This window comes from Macrotis lagotis, chromosome 2 (assembly GCF_037893015.1).
Source record: "Macrotis lagotis isolate mMagLag1 chromosome 2, bilby.v1.9.chrom.fasta, whole genome shotgun sequence".
Taxonomy (NCBI): Eukaryota; Metazoa; Chordata; class Mammalia; order Peramelemorphia; family Peramelidae; genus Macrotis; species Macrotis lagotis.
Window position 1 is genome coordinate 342,353,623 of NC_133659.1, and position 23,090 is coordinate 342,376,712.

Here is a 23,090-nt window from a genome sequence, read left to right on the forward strand (position 1 = left end):
CACTTAACCTCATTTGCTTTGTAAAAACCTAAAAAAAAGAATCTGGTCCCATAGAAGAATCTAAGATACTACCAAAAGTTCTGGTATGCTGTCTCACTTTGATCATCCCCATTAAAGACGACTATTTATTATCTCGGTGGTTTGTTTTGGAACTCGGCCACATATAATATCATTATTGATTTTTCATTTAGGGCTCTAAATGCATATTCCCTTTGCTGATGACCATTTTCACTTCATATTTCTGCCTCCTACACATACTTATAAGTTATTCATGCCCCAGCAGACACCAACTTTTTAAATACACCATTTTGGTTTAATGCTCTTTAATATACTCATTCAATAATCAAAACAAATGTATCAAAACAATTTTTTTTCAATGTTATATTCTTATTTCTGATTTACATTGTGTTCTTTTCCTGTTAAATTAAGACAGTTTGGAGAGGAGTTTTACAATCATTGTCATCCAATCACGGTATCACTGCATTTTAGGATCAGGTTTTTCCCAAAGTACTTAAAACACTATGCCATTCCATGCACCTCTTTCTATTGCTATGATTTCAGTATGTTGCCTTACTTTCCTAAGTAATAAACATAATTTTTATTATCTCTGTGGTTTGTCCCTTAATTTTAGATCTATGGAGCCCTAAAACAAAATAGCCCTGTTTGTCTCTCTTGACATCTATTTTTATTATTGCCTTATTTGAAATCATGATTACAACTTCTGTATCAATGGAAACCTAATGCAATTTATTCCAGTCCTTCATTTTAACTCTAAATGTTTATATTTCAAGTGAGTAATAGGACATGCAGAAAATTGGGGTATTCTGTTTCACTATCCAGTCGCTCACTCTCTTCCATTTTGTGGTTGAATTTACTCCATTCAAGGTTATAATGGTTAAGTTTTTTTTTCCCTCCCTCAAATTCTTTTTTTAAAATTTCTTTTTAAAAATAGCATCACTGCAGTTTGTTGTGCTTGGAAGAAATGGATCCTGTTCTTCACCTACAAACACTTAATCTCTCCCCTATACTCCCCATCCCCACCTCCACTTAGCACAAGTCCATTCATTGATGTTATTTTTCATGAATTGAGAGGTCACAGATTTAGAGTTGGGCATCTCAAACTCAACATGTCCAAAGCAGGACCCTTCCTCTTTTGTGACTGGCCTCATTGATACTACCCCTGCCTTATCTTCCTCAAAAAAAAAATATACTCTCTTCTTCCTCCTCCTCAATATTGGTGAAAGGCACAATTGTCATTCCAGTCAAGGAAAATGAGAACTTTGGAGATATCCTTGACTCTTCAAGGTCCTTTGCCACCCCCCCCCAATACTGGTAGCTATTCATTTGCCAAGTCTCTGATTCTACTTCCACAATGTCCCACATCCATCATTTTCTCTCAACTCTTAAAGTTACCATCTTTGTTTAGGCCCCCATCACCTCCTGCCTGAACTATGGCAAAGTCTACCATTGGTCTCCCTGCCTCTACTGTCTTCCCCCTCTCTTCTAGGCCCCACATAATCTTCCTAAAGTTTCTTATACATTTAAACATAATTATTTTATGCCCTTCCTATATTGTACAATCCACTCAATCTGACCTTCTTGGAGGTACTCATCCAATAATCCATTTCCTACCTCTGGGCCTTTGTCCTAGTTATCTCTTAGGCCTTAAACACCCTCCCTCCTGACCTCTTGGAACCCTCTTTCCCTCAAAGCCCTGCTCAAACCCTGCCTCCCACATGAAGTCTTCTTGGGTTTTTGAGTTGCTCATGTCTCTCCTAGTTCTATCAAGTGATCTCATTTTTACTGAGCTTGTATTATTCCCTATTTAAGTATGTGGTGTGTGTGTGTGTGTGTGTGTGTGTGTGTGTGTGCTTTCCCCTGATAGACTGTAAGCTCCATGAGGGCAGGGACTGTCTTTCATTGTTTTTTATATCCCCCGAGCCTAGGGTAATCCTTGGCAAACAGTAGCTGCTTAATCCTTACTTGGCTGGTTGGTTGCTTCCGACTGAATCATCCACCAGCAGACCGGGCCACCATGTCCTTGGGAGAAGAGAGGGGAGGAGAGGAGAGGGGCGGTTATCTAGTGGAAGATAGGTAAAGAGCATGAGGACAATGTGCTTCTCTTGAGCTTCTCTCTTGGGGAGGCTGGGTTCCAGAAATCACTTCCCTAGAAGTCCCAGGAGAGATGATGAGCCATGCCTTTATAGAGTTCTAATCAGCAGGGTGTGGAGTGATGAATCAGAAGGCAGAGAGGCAGGTTTCCAGTCCTAGTGTGGATTGACACCCAAGCACCCAAAGGCTTGGAATGGGGCCATGACCTCCCTCCTCCTCCACAGTCAATAAGGAAAAATCACAGTCTGGTTAAATAGACCATGAGATCATATGATAGAAATGGTAGGATCTCTCCTGCCAGGAAGCTTTGTGTGGTCACTCCCTGTAGGTCTACAGCCCTGCAGGTGTAGCCTCACCCTCTCTGGACAAGGCTCTCCAAGTGGGGCACATAGGGTGGTTGCTGGAATAAGCGGTGCCCACTGCTCACAGAGACCTGAGGAGAAGCTAGTGCAGTTCTGAATAGCCCTGGTTTACAGATGAGTAAAGTGAGGCTCAGAGAAGAGATACTCCCAAAGTGTCATGGTCTGAGCCCACATGAGCCCCTGGAAAGTTGAAGTCACAGACCTTGATAGCTGATTTGATTGTAGAAGTGAGAACCCCTGAGGTTGGCTGGAAATCTGTCTGTTATTGCTTCTGTTGGTGGCTGACAAAGCACCGTCCTCACCACAACTCTTTAGCCATGAGAAGGAAACTGAGGCTCCCTTGGAGCAGGGAGAGACATGCCCAATGTCAAATTCACTGACAAAAGAAAAAACTTCCACAAAAGCAGGTGAGATGGGTTCTTAGTTGGCCAAGGGTCCTAGTGATGGAGGAGGAGCCAGGAAAAGAGGGCCCTGAATCTCTCATCTGTGAATCTGGTCACCATCCTCGTGGCCCCTTGAAATTGTGGGGGGCTGGTTGTCCCAAACTGCTGCAAACTCTGTTTATCATGTTTGAATTTAGAGTTGTAATAAAATGGAAATATTGCCAGTCCCTTAACTGCAAATCAGGGGACCAGGAGGGATCTGGGGCACCACAGTGGGGACAGGAGAGGCCAGTGTAGTTCTGGCTCAGGATCGGGAAGATGAGGGCCTCAGTTCTGCTCCTATCATTTGCTATCTGGGAATACGAGGGAGGACCTTCCTCTCTCCTTGCCTCAGTTTTCTTCTCTATAAAGGATGGGGGCGGGGGGGGCAGCAGGCTGGATGCTTACATATCTCAAGGAGTGAGGAGTGAGCCTCCTTTCTTAAATAGAAGGGCAGGGGGGGGATTGCCATTTTTAGAATGGGCTGGTTTTTGGCTTCTAGTTTAGTTGATGTTGGGCATCAAGGCTTCCTCCAAATGGAAAATAGATTTAGGGTGTCCCCTGGGGTGGAGGGAGATGACCAATCCTCCCAGTTGAAACTTTACTCCATGAGATGCAGGGTCGATGCCTTACGGATGAGGCGCTCGGTCAGAGGAGAACCGGGCTTCAGGGCATCCCGTTCCATGAGGAGGCTCCTGGGGGAAATAATGGAAGCATCATTCACATTCTTGGTCCCGAGACACTACTGCCAGGCTCTTGGTGTATGGAGGGAGAGAAAAAGTTCCTAGACAGAGCAGTCTTCACAGGGTGATATCTTCAGCTGAAGGCCAGGACTGCAGGTGGGCCCACCCCAGCGTGGGCAGGCCTCTTCTGTGTCCATGCCTCCTCTCCCTATAGACTGAGCTCTAGGAAGGCAGTCACCTGGTGTGCCTCCTTGTTCCCCATCCAAGCACAGAGGGTACTGCATACAGCTAGTGCCTAATAAGGGCCTAGTGTGCCAGGGAATGAAAAGAGGCTTCCATGCACCCCCTCTCGGTGCTTGATGGTGAGTGGCTCTGTGCCCACCTCCATTCAGGTACTACTTCCTATTCCTCCCCATCTCTAGAACCTGGACTCGGTTCGTGTCACCACTGGCAAAGCCCAGTTTCTTCTCTGATACATTCCATTCAGAGGCTCTGGGTTCAAATTCTGCCTCTGCTACTTCTTAGCTCTGTGACCTTGGGCAAATCACCTCACTTCCCCACCCTGGGCCTCAATGACCTGATCCAGGTGACCTCTGAGGTCCTGGGACCACTGGCCTTGGCAGGTGGAGGTCTAGAACTGAGACCTGCTTTCGCCAGCTCATCACCGTGACACTTTGGGCCCCCTCTGGCCCCTCTAGTCCAGGGCTGACCCTGCCTCAGTCCCATTCCCTCTGCAGACTAAAACACACTCTCCCAAGGATCACAGTCACTGCTTGACTTGGTCCATTGGTATGCTTGCTCCTGAGTAAGCTCCACGGGGGGCCCAAACCCACAGGGCTGGAGGCCCGGGTTGTGCTTGCAATACTCAGGTAAGACTCTGAATGGATTTTAGTTGAAATTTACCCTTGGCTCCCTCTCAGCTGAAGGACACTGGGCAAGTCATTCTCCTTTGCCTCAGTTTCCTCATCTATGCAGTAGGCATAATAAATGCCTTTTATCTCCCAAGGTTGTAGGAAGGCTCCCAGGAGATCCCATCAGGAAAGCATTTTACAAAAGTTCTATCAAGGTCAGTTAAGAAGGTAGTTGGGCTCTCAGGAGAAGATGGATGGGGGGGGGATTGTGGCCAAGTCTACTCTTCTATCAACTGAAATGATGCAAGATGGGGGGATTCAAACATCTGTTTCTTTAAGGCCCCAACCCTGCTCGGGCCCACCTCACAGGAGTCTCTTCCATGAAGCTATCCGGGACCCCAGGGACTTCTCCCTTTTCCAATTTCTCAGAGACTCTGGCGTCCTCCCTTAACGGCCTCCCTTGTCTGTCTGGCTTCTGTCCCTATCGCTCCTCCGAGCGCCCCTGGGAGGAGAAGCGAAGTAGCTGCTCTGAGTTTCCCACCCTCCCAAATGTGGGTCAGCAGCTCGACCCCCTGCTGCTGGGGGGGTGGGGGGTGGGTAGTGAGCTTTTCACCTGATTTCCAAAGCCCAAGGAAAGCACATTCCCAGGGCTGTGGCCTCGCACATGCATCAGCCGGGCCGGTTGTACAGTGCTCCCGCCCTGGGCAGCGCTGCCTTGTTGGGGAGGAGGGGTGGATGGAAATGAGTTTGTTTTCAAAGTGTAGGATTGCTCCGTGGCGAGGGTCCCTGGGGTTTGGAGCCCAGCGCTCACCTGGCCAAGTTCCTGTGGGATTTCTGCCGACAGTTAAGAGCCGCGTGAACCAGAACCTGATTGAAGACGTCCCTCTGAAAGAGAGGCTTTCGCAATCAGCCAGTGCAGCAACCCCAGTGAGGAGGGCAACCCTGGAGGGGCACCAAGGGGCTGTGGCCACATCCCAGCAGAGCTGGGGGGCTGAGGCCCCATAGCCCAGACTAGCTGGGGGCCGGACCTACGGATATCCTCAGCCTCCCGCCAAGCCCACTGAGGCTCTCTTGCAGCGGACAGCCCCCGGATTCTCACTTTGGGAGAGTGAGGATGGCCTAGCCTTGGAAGACTGAGTCAGGTCAGAGTCCTCTGGATTCCAGAGCGAGGACTTGGGAGACTGAATGGGGGCCTGGGCCAGAAGAAGCCCCTGAGTCTAGTCCAAACCTTCCTTGAACCATGAATCTACTTTAGAACAGGATCGCTGGATCAGAGTTCAAGTCTACCTTCAGACACTAGTTGTGTGATCCTGAGCAAGTCCCTTAGACACCGGCTCAGTTTTGTCATCTGCAGAGCAGGGTGAATTAAGCACCTGCTTCACAGGGCTGTTCTGAAGATCAGACAAGGCCACACATGGGAACCGCTTTGCAAACGGCATCAGTCAGCCTCAGCCTGAATGGTTCTTTTTTGTTTTGTTTTTGTTTTTGCAAGGCAGTGGGGTTAAGTGACTTGCCCAAGGCCACACAGCTAGGTCATTATGAAGTGTCTGGGCCAGATTTGAACTCAGGTCCTCCCCACTCCAGGGCCGGGGCTCTATCCACTGTGCCACCCAGCCGCCCCCAAGACACCCCCATCCATTGTTCTTGTCATTAAGGTCTTCCCTACCCTGGCCACAGTCTGCCCAAGGCCTGATCTCAGGTCTGCTCTTTGGGGTCACAAGGAAGAAATGCAACTTCCCTTTGGCAATGGACTTCTGTCAAAGTCCACCGTTTTGTCTCACTATTTGGACGGCCTGCCTTCTAATTCACCTGAGCATTGCTGCCACCTATCTCCAGGATCTTATAGCGGATGGGAAGCAATAATTCCACAGCTCGGTCATGTTGTCCATTGTCCACCTCCACCAAGGCCTGGCACAGGGGTAGCCCCACCTCCCGAGTCAGCTGGTGCTGGTGGTTGTCACCGGGGTTTCTGCAAGGAGAGATGGAAAGAGAGACTGGGAGAGATGGAGAGACAGAGAGACAGAGAGAGATGAGGGGGGACACACCCACAGACAGAGACTGGGAGAGATGGAGATAGGAGTCAGAAACGGTGAGACAAAGAGAGAGATTGACAGAGACAGAGAAAGAGACTGAGAAAGATGAGGGAGGCCCAGACAGAGACAGAGAAGAGACAGAGCCCCAATTTCAGAGTTGGGAGGCCCCCACTGGGTTCCTTGCTCCAGAAGAGCCCGGGTCTTGGGAAGTTTGTGAGCTGCCTCAGCATTCTAGAACATTTCATTCAGGTGGCTATTCACCAGTGCCCACAGCAGGCCCCTGCAGACCTCTGTCCAACTGAAACCCGAGCAGAAGCCCCTTTCAGAGGGGACCCCCAGCCTCACCTAAAGGCTGCTTTCCCACCCCTGTAGGAGCCCATCTCCCTTTGGGATAAGTCTGGAGGTCAGGACGTGTTTTTCCAGCTCTCGCCCTGCATGGCCGCTCTGGGCCTTCCCCTCAGTATCCTAGCTCTCCCCCCTGTGACTGGCAGAAGCGGGCCTTGGACCAGATGCCCCCAGTCTTCCCAAAGGGCCCTCTAGATGCTGAGCCCAGAATTCCTGCCCTGAGCCTTTGGTCAGTCAGGGTCCTTGGCTGCTTCAAGGCTGTCTAGCTCATCGAGGGTTGAGCGGGAGTTGTGTGAACATATGGGCAGTATGAGCCACGTGCCCACACATGTAAGTTGGAATGAAGGCCCTGAAGGCAGAGAAGGGGAGTTGAGGGGGTGGAGACCCACCTCAATGGGCTTGCTGCCCCATTCAGAGGGCCAGGGCTGAGCCCCTGTCCTCCTCAGAGAGTGGGTATGCAGGGTGACTGGGCCTGCCCCGAAGGAGGACCAGAGGGCCCCCCAACATGGACCAGGTTGGAAGCTAGGGGAAGCGTTCAGCCCTGCGTGTGCCACAAGAGGGTGCTCTCTGCACCCCTCTCCCGTGCGTCAGCTGGGGCGGCACCCCGGCCTGCACGGGCTTCCAGCCTGACTGTGGCTCTGGAGCATCCTCGGCTCCGTAGCTCAGCTCTGGCTCCATGGCGACCGTCTCCTGGCCACGCCCCCCCATCCCTGTGAAGGCTCAAGCATCTCCAGGGGCTCCCACTGGCTCCCAGGAGGCATCTTCCCAGCATCCGTGGTGTCCCCAACACGCTGCCATCCTGGTTACTCATCTCTCTCCCAACCCAGACCACGCTCCCCAGTCCCCGTCCTCTGCCTTCTCGGCTTCTGGGTTTCCCTGGCTTGGCCTGGTAGGCCAGGCCTCCTCCTTCAGGCGGCCTCCCTCATGCCTCTTGTAAAGGACAGTCTACTTGATCCGCCCACCCTGCAGGTCTGCTCCTCAGTAACACGCTCCCCAAGTAACTGATGGGTGCAGCTGTGTATTGGGGTCCTCCCCCCACCTGCTTGGGAGATTTGGTGGGTTGGGATCTGGACTGAGCCCCCAGAAAGCATTTGAGGATTGTCTTGTGGGAGTGACCAAGCCTCTGCTTGAGGAACATTGTGGGGCTGGAGGGGGGCCCCTCTCTCTGAAGACAGCCCAGCCCTCTTGCCAAAGCTCTGACGGTTACCAACATCTTGCTTCTGGCAATCTGGTGACCTCCCTCCCCAGGGCCGGCCTCTGCCCAAGGGTCCACACTGAGCAAGGCACCTCCTTCCTGCCCAGGCTAGCCCTGTTCTGCCACCCACAGTCCTCTCCTCTTCCACCAGCCCTTGGATATCGCAGGCTCAAGATGCCTCACCCCCTAGTCTAACCAATCGATGACCTGTCTGAAGGTGCTACCCACAGCTGAGCACCAGTCCCTAGGTGGGCTCTGCCTGCGGTTCCTCCACGACAGATGCCCCCAGAAATCAGGGTCCTCTTCACATCTCATCAGAAAACCTCAGGGACTGCGGGAGCTACTGGTGAGCTCTCCCATCCTCCCTGGAGGGCCTGAGTATGGAGAGGCAGAAGGTTGGTGATGCTCGCCAGCCACCACCAGTCCTACTTACTGGCCCGATTCCTGAAGGGTGGTCAGGAGCTCCTGGACGCTTCCCTGGTCTTTGGCCCCCAGGAAGGACATGAGGAAGTGGGCATCGTTGAAGAGCAGGATGTGGTCCTTGGAATGCGGCTTTGTCATGGGAAGCACGGCTTGCCAGCGGTCTCCCACACACACCCCTGAACACAACATGAATTCATTTAGAGGACAGTCACGGGGTGTGAGCAGAACAGCCACGGGCTGTGGGGCTCCTGGCCTTTCTGGTGGTGTGACCTTAGGCAAGTCCCTTCCCCTTTGGAGCCTCAGAGCCCTCACCTGAGGAAGGAGGGTATTGGGCCAGATGCGCTCCAGAGCCTCTCTGTGCTCTGGCTTTCCCTGTTCTAGGTTCCCACCACGCTCTGATATCCTGTGTTCCAAGGCCCCTCCTGCCTTGATGTTCCCTCTTCTAGCTCCCCTTCCAGGTCTAACATTCCCTTTTCTAAGGCTCCTTCCAGCACGGATATTCCATGTTCTAAGGCGCCTCCCAGTGCTGATATCCTCTGTTCCTCCCTCCCTCCCTCCCTAGCTCTGGGCCCCATGCCTTTCTCCATAGTCCAAGACCACGCCAACTTACCCAACTTCTGGCTTCCCCCACTGACTCATATTCAGCTTGCAGTCCCCTAAGACCCCAGGATTTTTTTCAGATAAACTGTTATCCAGTCAATGTTTCTCTTGTTTACTTGTGAAATTGCACATTGGGCCTAGGGTAGGACTTTACAGTGGTCTCTGTCAAATTTAATTTGGGCCAGTGTTCAAGGCTACTGGGATTTGGGGGACCTGGCATCCGATGCTTCTGCTCCCTCCTTTGTGTCTCTGGGAGGTTGGGTAAGCCTGCCATCTGGCACTTATGAAAGTCAATGGTGGAAACATCAGGCAGCCCCAGGCCCAGGCCAGACACCAGATCATTGTGGAAACAACAGAGGGGTGGAAGGAAGACAGACTTGCCTTCCATCTGAAGTCTGTACAGCATAGAGCAGCTGTCCACCATGTCCAACATCGACCCGGTCGACAGAAGTCTGGGCGCAATCTGCAATACCAACATTTCAACATGGAGGACCCACCTCGGAGGCTCTGAGTGCCCCCCAAGTGCTGCTCCCACCTGGGCCAGGGTCTCAGGGCCATCTCAGGGTCACTCAGTAGAAGTAGTGTGGCTTAGTGGGAGAGAAGACCGGTTTGGGAGTCAGGAAGACCTGGATTCAAGTCTTGCCTTGGTGACAATGTGACCTTGGGCAAGTCACCTAACCTCTTATGTTGACAGAAGGTGACAGATGAGCTGCGGATGGGCCACTGTGGAGGTCATTTCCACCCTGGGAATTCTAATAGCCAATAATAATAAACATTTAGAGAGCACCTCCTGTTTCCCAGACATTGCGCTAAGGGCTTTTAAAAACATCACCTCATTTGATCTTCACAACCCTGCTCATTTTACAGAAGAGGAAACTGAGGCAGGCAGCGGTGAGATGACTTGCCCAGGGTCACACGGCTAGTATGGGGCTCGGGCTGCCTCTCTCTAGGCTGAGAGCTCTGTTCACTCGAAGCTTAATGCATTCACTTCAATGACAGGAAGTCCTTGTGGAAGAAAACTTTGTGGACAAGAAAGGACTCTGACTGAACATGCTCACTCAACAAGCACCTATCCAGCAGCCTCTGTATGCCTGGCCATAGGGCCCTCCTGGCCCTCCCCATCCAGGATAGAGCATGTCTGGGCCTCCCCGAGACTCCACAAAGCAGGATGAGAGCAGCCTTCTCAGACCCCATCACAGATGAGGTAGTGGACCCAGCTTGGAGCAGGGGTCTTCCCAAAAGCGGGGGACCAAGAAAAGGGCAGTGTCGACACGTGGACTTACATGCTGGTCATAGATCGTCAAGGCCGCCTCGTGTTCACCCTACAAAAAAAAAAGGGAGGGTTGAGTGACGTTTGCCGGACTGGGCAGGAGAAGTGGGTCCTAAAGCTAGGGCCACTTTCTGACCCAGAGAAACTGGTCTTTGGGGACCCTGACATGTCCATCCTAGACACAGCCAATGCAGGCTGGCCTGGGCACGTTTGCCCCAAGGGGGTTTCTTTTTTTTTTTTTTTTGCAAGGCAAATGGGGTTAAGTGACTTGCCCAAGGCCACACAGCTAGGGCATTATTAAGTGTCTGAGGCTGGATTTGTACCCAGGTCCTCCTGACTCCAGGGCCAGTGCTTTATCCACTGCACCACCTAGCCGCCCCTCAAGGGGTTTCGTTTTCTTTTCAGTGAAGGTTGGAGGGAAAAGAAACAGATTTTTGTAAACACGGCAAAGAAACCAAACCAAAAAGGTAAATTAAATAATGTAATTCTTTTTTTGTTTGGTTTTTTTTTTTTGCAAGGCAATGGGGTTAAGTGGCTTGCCCAAGGTCACACAGCTAGGTCATTATTAAGTGTCTGATACCGGATTTGAACCCAGGTCCTCCTGACTTCAGGGCTGGTACTTTATCCACTGTGCCACCTACCTGACTCTAAATAATGTAACTCTTGAGAAATTATGGGACCCCAGAGACAGAGCTGGAAGGGACCCCAGAAGCCATCTGGTCTGAACAGACATGTGGTATGGTGAGACGGCAGCCCAAAAGGGAAGGGACTTAGCTAGGGTCTCACAGGACTTTGACTCCTGAGTCCATTACACAACCTGGCCTCCCACATCAATAGAACGAGTCCCCCGGTCATTAATAGTCAGCCGATTGTCAATGGTGTAAGGTTAAGTGCGCCGCACTTGGGTCAGGGGTATGACAACCACCCCCCCCCCCAAGTGGAGAGAAGCCCAGGGATCCTGGGGAAACCCACGCTTTGGCACCCTGGGGCATGTCTTTCAGGAGATGGAGCCAGTGGAGGTCTCAGCCTTCCCCCTCCAGAGGTGGGCCGGGGCCTTCCTCAGCAGGACAGGCCCATTTTGTCCTGAAAGTCGCCCCTCCCAAATGACCTCTAGCTCCAGCCCTGGAGGGGAGACTGAGGCTGAGAAGCTCCGGGTGGGCAGCTGCAACCAGAGCCTCCTAAACAAAGGATCCTTTGCTGAGACGTTCTCCTGAGGGTTGGCTGGTCCGCACCAGAGTCAGTGCCGGACCCAGGGAGCCAGAATGAAACCCAAGAAGGACATTACAATTAGGCTCCTGCTGGATACCAGAGCCTCTGCTGGGCCTTGGGGAGTCACTTCTTCGGGGGCCGTATCAGAATTATTGAGGGAGATGCATGAATGAGCGAGCTCGGGGGAGCGAGTGAGCCCTCTGTCACTGGCAGTTAACCAAGTAATTAATAATAACGATGATGATGATGATGATGAAAAACATTTGTACATATTTGCAAAGCACTTTGTGATCACGGCATCAGCCCCAAGAGACCGATGCTGGCATCCCCATCTACAGATGGGGAAATGGAGGCAGAAAGTGGGAGGAGATAGATATGCACTGGGTCACATGGCCAGAATGCATCTGAGGTTGGATTTGAACTCAGCTCCCCGGTTCAAGTCCAGTACTTCCTTCCTCCTCTGGCCACTTCATTAAGATTGAGGCCCAGCTGTCAGGGATGTGGGAGAGGAACCCTAGGCACATTATTATCCCAGGGGCAGATGCTGCCAGAGACGGGGGCAGGAGGCTGGCAGAGCTGGCAGTGTGTGAGGCCCAGGGCAGCAGTGCTGCCACCCTGATATCGGCACCCCAGGACAACACACCCTTGGCCCCACCTGGTTTCAGCTTGGGGCGTCCTTCCCATCGCCAGACCCCTGACTCACTGGGCTGGTACCACGGCATGATACTCAGCCTACAAAAGAAGGAAACGGGGCTCCCTCAAGTCATGAACCACTCACCTTCTCTATCAGGTACAAGGCCCAGTGCCAGTAGTTGTGGCAGGCAAGCATGTCGCTGTCCTGTGGAGGGAACAGATGCATCATGGAGAAGCCTGACCCTTTCCTCCTCCTTCAGGGTCCCACTCGGGAAATATGTCAGGGGGCAGGAGAGTGGGGCAATGCTTCAGGAAGAGTGAGGCCTGGGTGATGGGGGCAGGTACAGAGAGGGATGGGGGGACCCGGGGGAAGAGTCAGAGGAAGGCGTTTGAAGGCCATCCTGGAGGCAGCCCCCCGAAGCGAGAGACTCGGAGGGTCCAGCATGGGGGCAGAGTGGAGACAGGGAGTCCCTTGGGGGGCTGTGGCTCTGGGGGGGGCTGGTGAGAGCTGGGTGGGGGAGGAGCCCATGTGGGCAGAAAGGAGGGGCCAGAGTGGCCTTTATCTTTCCTTTCATCTTGTGTCTGTATGCAGTAGGTGCCGAACAAATGCTTATCAGATCTAACTGGACTGAATCGTAGAGGCACCAAAGTTGTCCCAGAGTTCTGAGGCCAATGGAGAGCTGGGCCATAAGAGCGGGGGTGGGGGGAGGAGAGAGCGGGCCTCAGCGGGAGGAGGATGAGGCCAGGCTGGTGCAGCGGATCCCCTCAGTCCAACCACAGATTGATTATGCGCCTGTTGTAGGCCAGAAGGGCCTGGCGGGGAGTCGCAAAGGAGGGCCCAGGAGCTCAGGAGAGAGCGCACACACGCACTCAGTCACACCCAAACACACACTTGCTCGCACTCTGTCACACACTCTGTCACACACATGCTTGCACACTCATTATAGTCTCACACAGACACACACACAGTGCTCACATACTCACACCCGTGCTCACACTGTCACACACATGCTTGCACACACTATAGTCTCACACAGACTCACACACAAACACAATGCTCACATACTCACACACTTGCTCACACTGTCAGTCTCACACACTCACACACACAGTGCTCACATACTCACACCTGTGCTCACAGTCTGTCACACACACACTGCACACACATACAGGCACACTCACTACTCCCTGGCACAGTTCCTGCTGGGTGCACATTGCAATTATGACTTCACTGGATCCTCACAACCCTGGGAGATACAGCTATGCTGATCCCCATGTTACAGATGAGGAAACTGAGGCAGACAGAGGGGAAGTGATGTGCCAGTGTCTCCCTAGTCAGTGTCTGAGGCTGGATTTGAACTCAGGACTCTGACTGCCCTAAGTAGAAGATAAAACAACCATCATAAACCAGAGACATTTGAAGGACTGAGTGGGATGGAAATGCTCATAAGTTTCCAGGTTGTATGGTCCATCCCCAGGTGCAGATTGCAGCCTGCCCTTGCCTCAGATCAGCTTCCTGCTTTCTAGGGGCAGTCCCACCTCAAGGAGTCCCCTACTAGTCAGCTGCACCCCCTCCCCATGCTGCTTCTTTACCTCGGGCACCAACCTGAACCAGGCACGTCCTCCCCATTTGAGTGGTTTTCTTGGCATCTCCTGCTCTCCCTCCTCCCCCTCCTCCTTGGTCCTGGTCTCCCCAAAACAAACTCTCATCGATCCAAGCAGGCTGGGATGACTCTGAGCTGGGTCGCTCTCAGAGGACCAGCCCCCCTAAGCGGGGGAGGGTCCCAGGCAGATTGATGAACTCTACAATCACAATGACCCACAAAGATGGTTGGTCTGGCAGAGGGTGGCAATCTGCACTGGTGGAGGGAGGTGCCACCCACATCACTGAGGATGCAGAAGACAGGAAGGAAGAAGTCTCCCTCATTCACTCCTTTTGCTGAGCCTGGGACATGCCAAGAGGCACACCACAGGGGCCCCTGGCAGGGCCATCTTGAGGGCGTGGGGACCCTACCTTCCAATTGGATTCAGTGCTCTGCATGAAGGACACGCCATCCTTGAGGGCCGCCTTCATCTCGTAGATGTGGGCCATGGTATGGACTGACCAGGCATCAGTGGGGTTCAGGGACAGAGCCTGTGGGGATGGAGAAGAGGACAGAAGTGACCCCGAGGCTCCGTGCTGCTGGGAAGGCTCAGGGTGGGGGAGGACTGGCTCTCCCTGAGGCCAGGCTCCCCTGCCCAGAATTGGGGCAGCTCTTCCTGATGGGAAGGTTCTCCTGCTCCTCTTCTCAGGGGTCAAAGGGAACCCTAGAGCTCTGGTCATGGATGCTGAAATCTAGAATGGGCACTAGAAAGAAAAGGTACGGCTCCACATGATGCCCCTTCAGGGACTTGGGCAAAATTATCCTATCCCGTGTCTTCCTCCATATCCTCCTCCAGGGTGGGGCTCTCTGGGCCTTCCCAGGTGGTCCTGGTTGTCTTGGCTGCAGGAGCCAGAGTCCCCTGAGACCCCCAGATTGTCTTCAGATAAACCCCCTTTGGGGGCCACCAGACAGGGCTTCCTTGGAGGAAATGACTAACCATTGCCTCAGGGTCATAGTTACAGTAAGAATGCCAAAGCGGGTCATGGCACACCCAACCCCCTGCTGCGGGGTGAGAACAGTGAGGGTGCTGGGGGAAGCCCCATGGGCTCTTTCCACAGTGCCAGACCATCAAGAACACGAGTCTGTTGAGTCTGCATCTTCATGACTCCATTTGGGGTGTTCTTGGCAATGACCCTGGAACGGGTTCACCATTTCCTTCTCAGTCTCATTTGTAGATGAGGAGGTTGAGGCAGACAGGATGAGGTGACCTGCCCAGGGTCACCCAGCCAGCACACCTCTAAGGGCAGATTTGAACTCAGGCCCTCCTGACTCCAGGACCGGCGCTCTGTGAGCGATGGTTGCCTTGTCACCTTCAGGTGGATGAGGTCTGTTCTGTTCTTGGAAGTCTGAGGCAAACATAAGGGGGGACTTCAGGATTGACCTGCCCCTGGGGGGGGGGGGGGGATGGTCAGTGGGAGAGAAAACAGAGGAAGAAACCCGTGTGGGCTAGCACACGCGCGTTAAGCCCTACTGTATTCTCTTTGGATTAAGTGTTTACTGTATACAGGCATACTTAGTGATGGCTCAGGAGCCGGCACAGTCCTTGTCCTCTGGGTGTCCTCAGCCTAGTAGAAAGAGGACCCTTCAAATCAAGGAAAAGATGATTCAGTCTTCCCTTGAGCCTGCTCTCTGATAGACCTGGGAATTGGGACCCCTTGGAGGGACAAGCTTCCCAATTCTCCCCCAACATCCCTCCTGGTGCCATCTTGGATGTGCCCAACAATTGGGGAGTGGGGGCATGTTCAGGGGCATGTGACCAAGGTCGAGATGGACCCGAGGAAGATGACTGCGCTGAGGCTTCCGTTCATAGTCGTCGGGTTCTTGTGATGCCCCTGATGAGTGGGGCAGGGAGCTGGCAGAGGATGCAGGCTCTGGCAGGATTCCCTTGCTCCAAGTCGACGTCCATGGGCTTAGAGCCTTGCAGGCGTCTGCTCCACCATAGAGGGGAACTCAAGGCATCTTGGGAGCAGAGGGGAGAGCCCCGGCTGGGCCTTGCCAGGGCCCTGAGGTGGGGAGCTGCCTCAGGACAGGAGAAGACATGCCTCGGTCCCCCCCCTTCAGGCAGGGGGTGAGGATGACAGCCCCACTCTGAAATCTGGGGACTCAGTCTGAGTGAGAGATGAGGGAATTTGGGGAACCCCTCATTTAAAGAACCTCCATTCAGCTTTTCCTAAGGCAGAGAGGGTAACCCACCTTGGCCATATTGGGGGTCCTCTCTCTGTCCTTTAAATACCAGACATGAGAGGAAAAGGCAGGGCCATCCTGGTGCAGCCCCCGACCCTGGCCTGGGTCCTGGGCTGCCCCTCCTGTAGACGTGATTCCTTGCACCATTGATCCGAAGGGGCTTCATGACTCTTGTGCATTGTCCTTCTTACTGCCTTTAATGATTATAAAGGAGCTTCTGGTGGAGCTTGATGGGAGGAGCCCTGGCCTGCTTCCCAGGTCTCTGTTCCATCTCAGGACAGGATGACTGGGCTTGTGGTTGGCGAGGAGTGCGCCTCCCCTGGGCGTCTTCCCAACACCTCAAGGTCTGGCCCTCACCCTTCAATGGCTCTTTCCCCTCCTTGGCTTGCCTTCCAGAGAGCTCCCAAAGCCGGAACTAGAACCCAAGCTCCCGGGCGTTAAAGCTCGTGATATTCAAGAATGATTCACATGACCTCAGAGCCTTAGTTTTCATGACCCAGTCCCCACAAAGACCTGGCAGGGAGGAGGTCAGTGGCAGGCATGGCATTTGAACTCAGGCCCTCAGACTCCAGTCTCATTTGCACTCCTCTGCACTATTTTTCTCTGGCCTGTCTTCTGGGCCCTTCTCTGTAGACTAGAAACCCCTGGAGGGAAGGGATGCTTAGTTCACTTTCTGTCCTCCCCCCTCCCCACAAAGGACAGTGCATTGCCCACCCTGGGTGCGGCAGAGTCACCTGCAGAGGGAATGCCAAGTCTCAGTGGAGGCTCATTTAAGAAGGCAGCCCTGTGGGGGCTGGGCTGGGCTCTTCCACTGTTGGCACAGAAGAAGGAAGAGGACTGGGCCCCTGCGGGCTGGGACTGGGACCTGCGGGCTGGGACCATTACCTCTTTGGCCAGTTTTTCCGCCTGATCATAGAGGTTGGTTTCCATCAATCCAAAAGAGTAAATACCCTTCACATAGCTGAGACAGGGAGAAAGGAATGAAGCCTTTTACCAATCAGTCAACATTTAATAATCACCTACTGTGTGCCAGGCCTTGGGCGGTACAGGCAGGTCTCAGCACCTGAGGCAGCCACGGTCCATGACCTCGATTTACAAGAGTGGCAGCATAGAGAAGGCCCTTGGGCTGGGTCAGAGAGGATCTTGACTCCCTCCTTCCCGGGGCCCCTCCACCACCTCCCCATCCTTGCCCCTCTCTTCTCACAGCCATTTGGCTTCTTCCTTCTATCTCCTGGAACCACTCCCTGCCTCTATCACACTCCTCCCTCTGTCCTTCCAAGGCCTCCTGATTCTCGAGTCCATCTCCCAGTCCAGGGAGAGGCTTGGGGGGGTTCCGGGGAGGGGCACGTGTCCTTCCACACCTCCCCACCAGAATGCTCTATTTGTGTCCAGTCACAAGTGGCCCCTTCCAGGGAGAATCAATCAACCAACAAGCGAGCCTCTGCACTGGCCCCCTGTTGGGGCAGGGTCCGGGGCCCCATGTTCCTCATTCAGCCAGCGCTGGCTTCTACTATGCCCTTGCCCATTGGCTGAGGGGGCGGCTGCTTTCTCCCAAGGAGTCCCCTACCTGCTGAGGGGAACGCTGGGCGTCCAATGCGGAAAGATCCGAGCCACAGAGTCCCTCATCTGGGGCTGATAGCCCAGGAAAAAGTAGGTATCATGGGCAAACTTCAGTGCTAGCATGTCGGTGGGGTGGTCCTGGAGAATCTCTTCCCAGAAGGTACAGGCTTTGGGGAAGCACCTAGAAGACAAGGGGGGCAGGGAGAGCAGGTGAGAGGCTGTGGATGGTCTGACCAAATCTCCTCCGCAGCCCCTTCTTGGCAAGAGCTCAGACCCCCTCACCAGAAGGGTAGGCTGGACATGATGACCCCAGTCTAGCCACGGGGGCAGGAGTTTTCAACCAGTAACTTTTCAGGTCTTTGTCCTGGGCCTGAAGGAGCAGCCATGGGCACTTGGCCTGAAGGGCCCAAGCTCAGAGGGGCAAGAGGTAGAAGCCGACCCCAGTGGCAGGGACTGCTTGTCTCAGAGCCCTCCAAGGAGGGCAGGGCTGGCTTTCTTTGTGAAAATCCCCAGCTGTCATGGAGACTCCACCCTGCTGTCCCACACTCTGGCCCATGCCGGTTAAATAAGAGCCAGAGAGAACAGGGCACCCGGAGCCTCCAGGGCAGGGGTCTTGGAGGGCCGAGGCGTGAATGGCCACTTCCTGCTGGCCACCAGAGGCAAGACTACCAGCTCACCAGTGAGCCTTTGGAGCCTCTGCTGCGCCAGAGGCAGGACCAAGCCCCAGATGGATCCAGGGGATGGGCAATGGCGATCTGAACTTAATGAGGGGAGAAGCCCCAAGGTGTCCTTCCAAGTGGGAGCGGTCTAGAATTATGGCAGGAAGGACTGAGGGGGACCTGGAACATGGAATTCCAGAATTCTGTCAGAGAGGGGTGGGGATGGAGAACAGAGACTAGCAGGGCTGAGAGGGGACCTAGAGCAGGGAAGGTCAAGACTGGGAGGGATCTTAGAACAGGGAAAGTCAGGGCTGGGAAAGACATTAGAACTCAGATCACAGAATGCCCCAGATTGGAGAAATCAAACCCACCCCCTCATTTGACAGAAGGGAAAATCCACCCCAGCAGGGGCCTCAAGGTGATACCAGGGTGGAACCAAGTCCCATTCCAAATCCTCTCTTTGGTGGTGGAGCACCCCCTCCTTGCCCACTCTGCCCCCCCCCCCATGGCTCCCTCTGACAAGGGAGCACCAGTGACTGCTGAGGGGTCTAGCCGCAGCACCCTAGGTCCCCCAGCAGCCCAGGCCCCTCACCCCTTAGCAAACATCTCCACGGCTGCCACGTGAAGCTTTTCCCGCTCCGTCAGTGGTTGTTTCCTGGAAAGCTCCATCATGGTCTCCATGGAGCGGCGAAGGGCTTGGTCCAGCACCACTGAAGTCCTCGTGCCAAGGAGGGTCAGGCCATTGGCAATGACGTGCCCCATCACTAAAGAAAGCCATGGAGAGCCACAAGTGACCACAAAGGGGACGGAGAGACCCGGGCCCTCCTATGGGTGGGTGGGGACCACCCCATTCCATTGGGGCAGAGGTAGGTTTGGTTCCCTACTCAGGAGCTTGCCCCGCACTCTGGCTAGAGAGACAGCAGAAGGCCCCGGAGGACCGGCAGCCCAGGGAGTTGCCCGGTGGCCTTTTCTGCAAGGCTGCTCTAGGCTTAGAGCCCCTGCATCTGGGAGAACCCCAAAGTCCCTGCCCCAGGGGCCCACCCTGGATCATGGCTCCTGAGAGCCATCAAGGCTGGCCCAGGGAGTGGCATCATAAGAAAGGAAGAGGCCCGCAGACCTAGGGCGAAGGTAAGACAAGAGGCAGCTAGGACTTGGAGGTTCAGTCTGAGTGGGGCAGCCCCCGGCTCTCTCGGTGCTCCTGGGGCACTTGAGGCAGGGAGGTTTCAGGGGCTCTGGGCCCTGGCTCTCTTAACATCTTGACAACTTTCCATAACTGATTTCCTTTCTGTCTCCATGTTTTATTTTAGGCCACAGGCTTGACTGCCAGAGGGGGACAGCATCAAAACCAGTGACACCTCCTTTCCCCCCCAGCACTGGGGGAGGGACCAAGCGTGTGACCCACCCTCCTAAGTGCCACAGGACCTGGGCTAGTAATCAGACGATGTTTAACAAGGTTAAGAAGAAAAACACCAAGTCCCGGTGCCTCCGAAGCTTTGGGCTCCAATACTCACTGAGCTCCTGGGCTGGGCACCCAGGACACCCCCTTCAGGCTTGGCAGGCAGCCCGGGCAGCTGACCTGGGGCCTCCTCAAAGCACAGGTCTGACTGGTTGGCAACATGAGAGCAGAGAAGACTCTGACTGGCCTGCCCCTCACCCCTCATCCTGGGCCCCCTGCCCCCCCGTCCCACTCCCCCCACTTCCTCCAGGCCTTCACTCTGCCTGCACCAGCTTGTCCTGGGGGCATCCAGTCTGTACACTGAGGATTGCCCACCCTCTGCCCCATGAGCTGGTGAGCTGCCAGAGGGCAAGGTCCAGCCCCTACCCAGCCTTAGAGCTTGGTACAGTGCCGGATTGGGGACTCCTTGGAGCAAGTGAGGGTTTTGGGGTGTTTAGAAGTCACACAAGATACCAGGCCCAGCCTGGGTCCAGGGCCTTACCAAAGTCCGGGTCGGCTGCTTTGAGTTTTGAGAGGCATCCTTCCAGGCCACCCAGACTCTGGTCGTTGGTCCAAGTCACATACTGAAAGGGGAACAGATTGCCTTGCACCCAGGGCCTCGGGGGAGCGGCAGGAGGACTTGGGTCTCTCCCATGCTCTTGTCCCCAGAAGAGAGAGGTCAAGCTGACAGGCTGATGGACCCTCTGAAGTGGGTTATTCCCATTCGCAGATGGGGAAACTGAGGCAGGGGAAGGAAGTGGTGGAGAGACTTCGGTGAAACAGAGGGGGCAGGGGTGCACGGCTTCTGAGGTTCCTCTGAGCCCCGGGGTTCTGGGTCTGAGGACCTGGCCTTGTTGGAAAATGTCTGAGGCAGAGTCGGGGCCCAGCTCTGGCTCCATCACGGGGTCTATCCCCTGCCTCTTTCAATGCCCAAAACGCAGGGGGGATGCCCTCAGCTCAGGCGAGGCAGAGCTGGGGGGGGGATGAAGGAACAGACCAGAGGTGGGAGGTCACTAGCCCCTGGCCAAAGGTGTGGTGGTGGGAGAGAACAGGCCACATTTGGGGTGCAGGTGGCTGCTGGGTTGGGGGAGTGTGTGGCGAGGACGCCTCCAGGTGGAGAAGGGGACCCCACGGCTCAACCCCTGCTGGGGGGAGTGGGGGGGCTCTGGGAAGGACCAGAGCCATCCTCTAAAGAACGAACTTGGGGGGGTCTGGGGGGACCCCGAGATGACCTCACATCTAGGGTGTGGAAAAGACCCCCCCCCTGGAAGTACCTGGTTCAGGGAGGCATCAAAGAGCTTGCAGGCTTCATTGCTGGTGGTGGAGAGAGGCAGGCGGGCCTGCTGCCAGGCCTGGGGGGAGAAAGCAGAAAAGCTCCGCAGTTCTCCAGCCACAAAAACAACAGCCCCCCCCCCCCAATGGCTCACAGGAAACACTGTGGGGGGGCCAGGCCCGAGAGTCCAGGCCTCCCCGGGGTGGTGACTTCCTCTCCATTAAGTGAAAGGACGGGCTGGGTTTCTAAGAGTGCCCGCTCCCCCAGGCCTGTCCTCAGGCCCCTCCGGCTGGGCCCGGGGTGCCAGGCGCCCCTCCTGCCCAAAGGCAGCCAAGCGGGGGGGTGAAGAGGCAAAAAAGCACCGGAGGGGGCAGGTGGATGAAGGCCCGGGCCCTCTTGGGGGGCTCTGCGGGGCCCCCAGCCCCGGTCTCCCGGGGCATCAGGGACGAGAAGACTCTCCCTGACTGACAATAGGTAGGGGAGCCCCGGGGAGACTGAGGCGAAGTCGGGGGGCCGCTGGGGGGGCTGCGTGAGGGGGCAAGGCGGCCGGGGGCCCCGAGCGCCACCCCTGGCGGCACATTGGGGCGCCGAGCGGGGAGCCCGAGGCCGGGCCCGAGTCACAAACAAGTCAGGGAGCAGGGGGGCGGGCGGCCTGGGGGGTCCTACCTGGCAGTCCCGGAGAGGTGCCAGCGAGGCCATGGCGAGGCCGGAGGGATGAAGGGGCGGGGCGGGGCGGGGCCCGAGGGGCGAATGGGGGTGAGGGGAGGGGCGGGGCGGGGCGAGGGCGGGGAGAGCGCCCCGGCCCCGCTGGGAGGCGGGGGAGGCTCGGGCTCCGGGGTCCGAGCCGCGCTGGGCCGCGGCCCTCGGCCCGGATGGCCCGCTCGGAGCCGCACGGCCGGCCTGGACCGGAGCGGGCCCCGGGGGCCGTGGAGCTCGCGGAGCTGCGGACGAGGGCGCCGGGCAGCGACCCGGGCGTCTGCTCGGGAACATGGGGTCGCGCCCCATACAAAAGAACCCCAAGCTCCCGCCCCGGGGCGCTCCGACCCCCCAGAATGCGGGGCTTCCCCTGGCCCCTGCCCGGGAGGGGGCGCCGGGCTGGCTGCCCTTTTGCCCATGGTGGCTGAGAGCAGCAGCGGCCCGTTGTCTGGATGGCGGGGGGGGGGGGGGTGTCCTCCCTCTAGAAGCCCCCCATGTGACAAATAGGAGTTTTTGTAATAGACTGAGGAATGCCTTAGAGAGCCCCGAAGCAGGCGCCGCGCCCCGCGCCCGCCAGTCTCCCCCGTTATCCCCGGGTGCGAGGCCACTTTCACTGGGCTGAACCCGCCTTTGCCTGGGTGGGTTTTCTCCTTTCCCTTGCGGCAGTCACTGACTGGGTCAGTCATTTTCTTGTTCCCTCCACGCTGCATCAGTTCACAGAGATCTCTGCAAGCTTCATCACCCGTGGGTGCAGGGCGCAGGGCGCAAGGAGAGGGCGAAGCCTAGTGCAGAGAACGCCGCCGTGAGGGGTGGGTGCGCCCGAGGCTCTCTGGGGGCCGCCTCTGTGACAACCACCCCCCGAGCTCCAGCCCCCCCCCCCCGGAGAACTTTATTTTTGCAATGACACGTTCTGTAAGTTTTTCGGCATTCACCCACTCTTGCACCCTCCCTTCCACCCCCGATTCCCCTCCCGGCCCAACCCGCCCTGGAAGCGCCCTGAAGCGAGGTCCTGCGGAGCGGAGCCCTCTCCCGGCTTCTCCCTTCTTTGCAGGAGGGCCGGTGCTCCGGACCCAGGGCACTACGGCCCCAGCTCCGTGTGGCTGCATTTAGGTGGGGCCAAGCTTTCCCCTCTCCTCTCCCGGGCTCCCTGTTCTTTCCTATGTTGCTTCCGGGTTTGTAGCTGAATTCTTTCCCAGGTCTGTGTCGTTTCTGCGAACTTCACAGGCTTGAGAAATAAAAATCCCGAGCTTTTCCAACTCCGGGGCCACGTGGGAGTTTTTCACTTTCAAGAACCCTGATCTCTGTGGTGGCCCCCAGCCATTTGCCCACCACCAGGACCATTTCTTACAGCACGGTTATGTTCCTTTACATCCACGTGTCTCCATTGTTCAGCCCAATTGATGGGCATCTACTTGGGTTCCGATTCTTCACCATCATCACAAAAAGTGCCGGAGTAGATGAGCCGCTTTCTTTTCTTTCAGCGGCTTCCTCGGGGTACACAT

General features: G+C 55.4%; 1 protein-coding gene across 1 annotated transcript; it reads right to left on the reverse strand.

The window, feature by feature from the left end:
- Positions 1–306: 306 nt before the first annotated feature.
- On the reverse strand, positions 307–21,612 carry TTC38 (tetratricopeptide repeat domain 38). Its single transcript, XM_074227279.1, has 14 exons — positions 21,559–21,612; positions 20,894–20,971; positions 20,122–20,203; positions 18,777–18,948; positions 17,533–17,706; positions 16,851–16,926; positions 14,153–14,272; positions 12,284–12,343; positions 10,310–10,348; positions 9,408–9,489; positions 8,437–8,602; positions 6,240–6,399; positions 5,242–5,315; positions 307–3,591 (listed from the first exon to the last, which is right to left on the reverse strand). The coding sequence occupies exons 1-14, from the start codon at positions 21,589–21,591 to the stop codon at positions 3,498–3,500; spliced, it is 1,410 nt and encodes a 469-aa protein (XP_074083380.1). The 5' UTR covers positions 21,592–21,612; the 3' UTR covers positions 307–3,497.
- Positions 21,613–23,090: the final 1,478 nt, after the last annotated feature.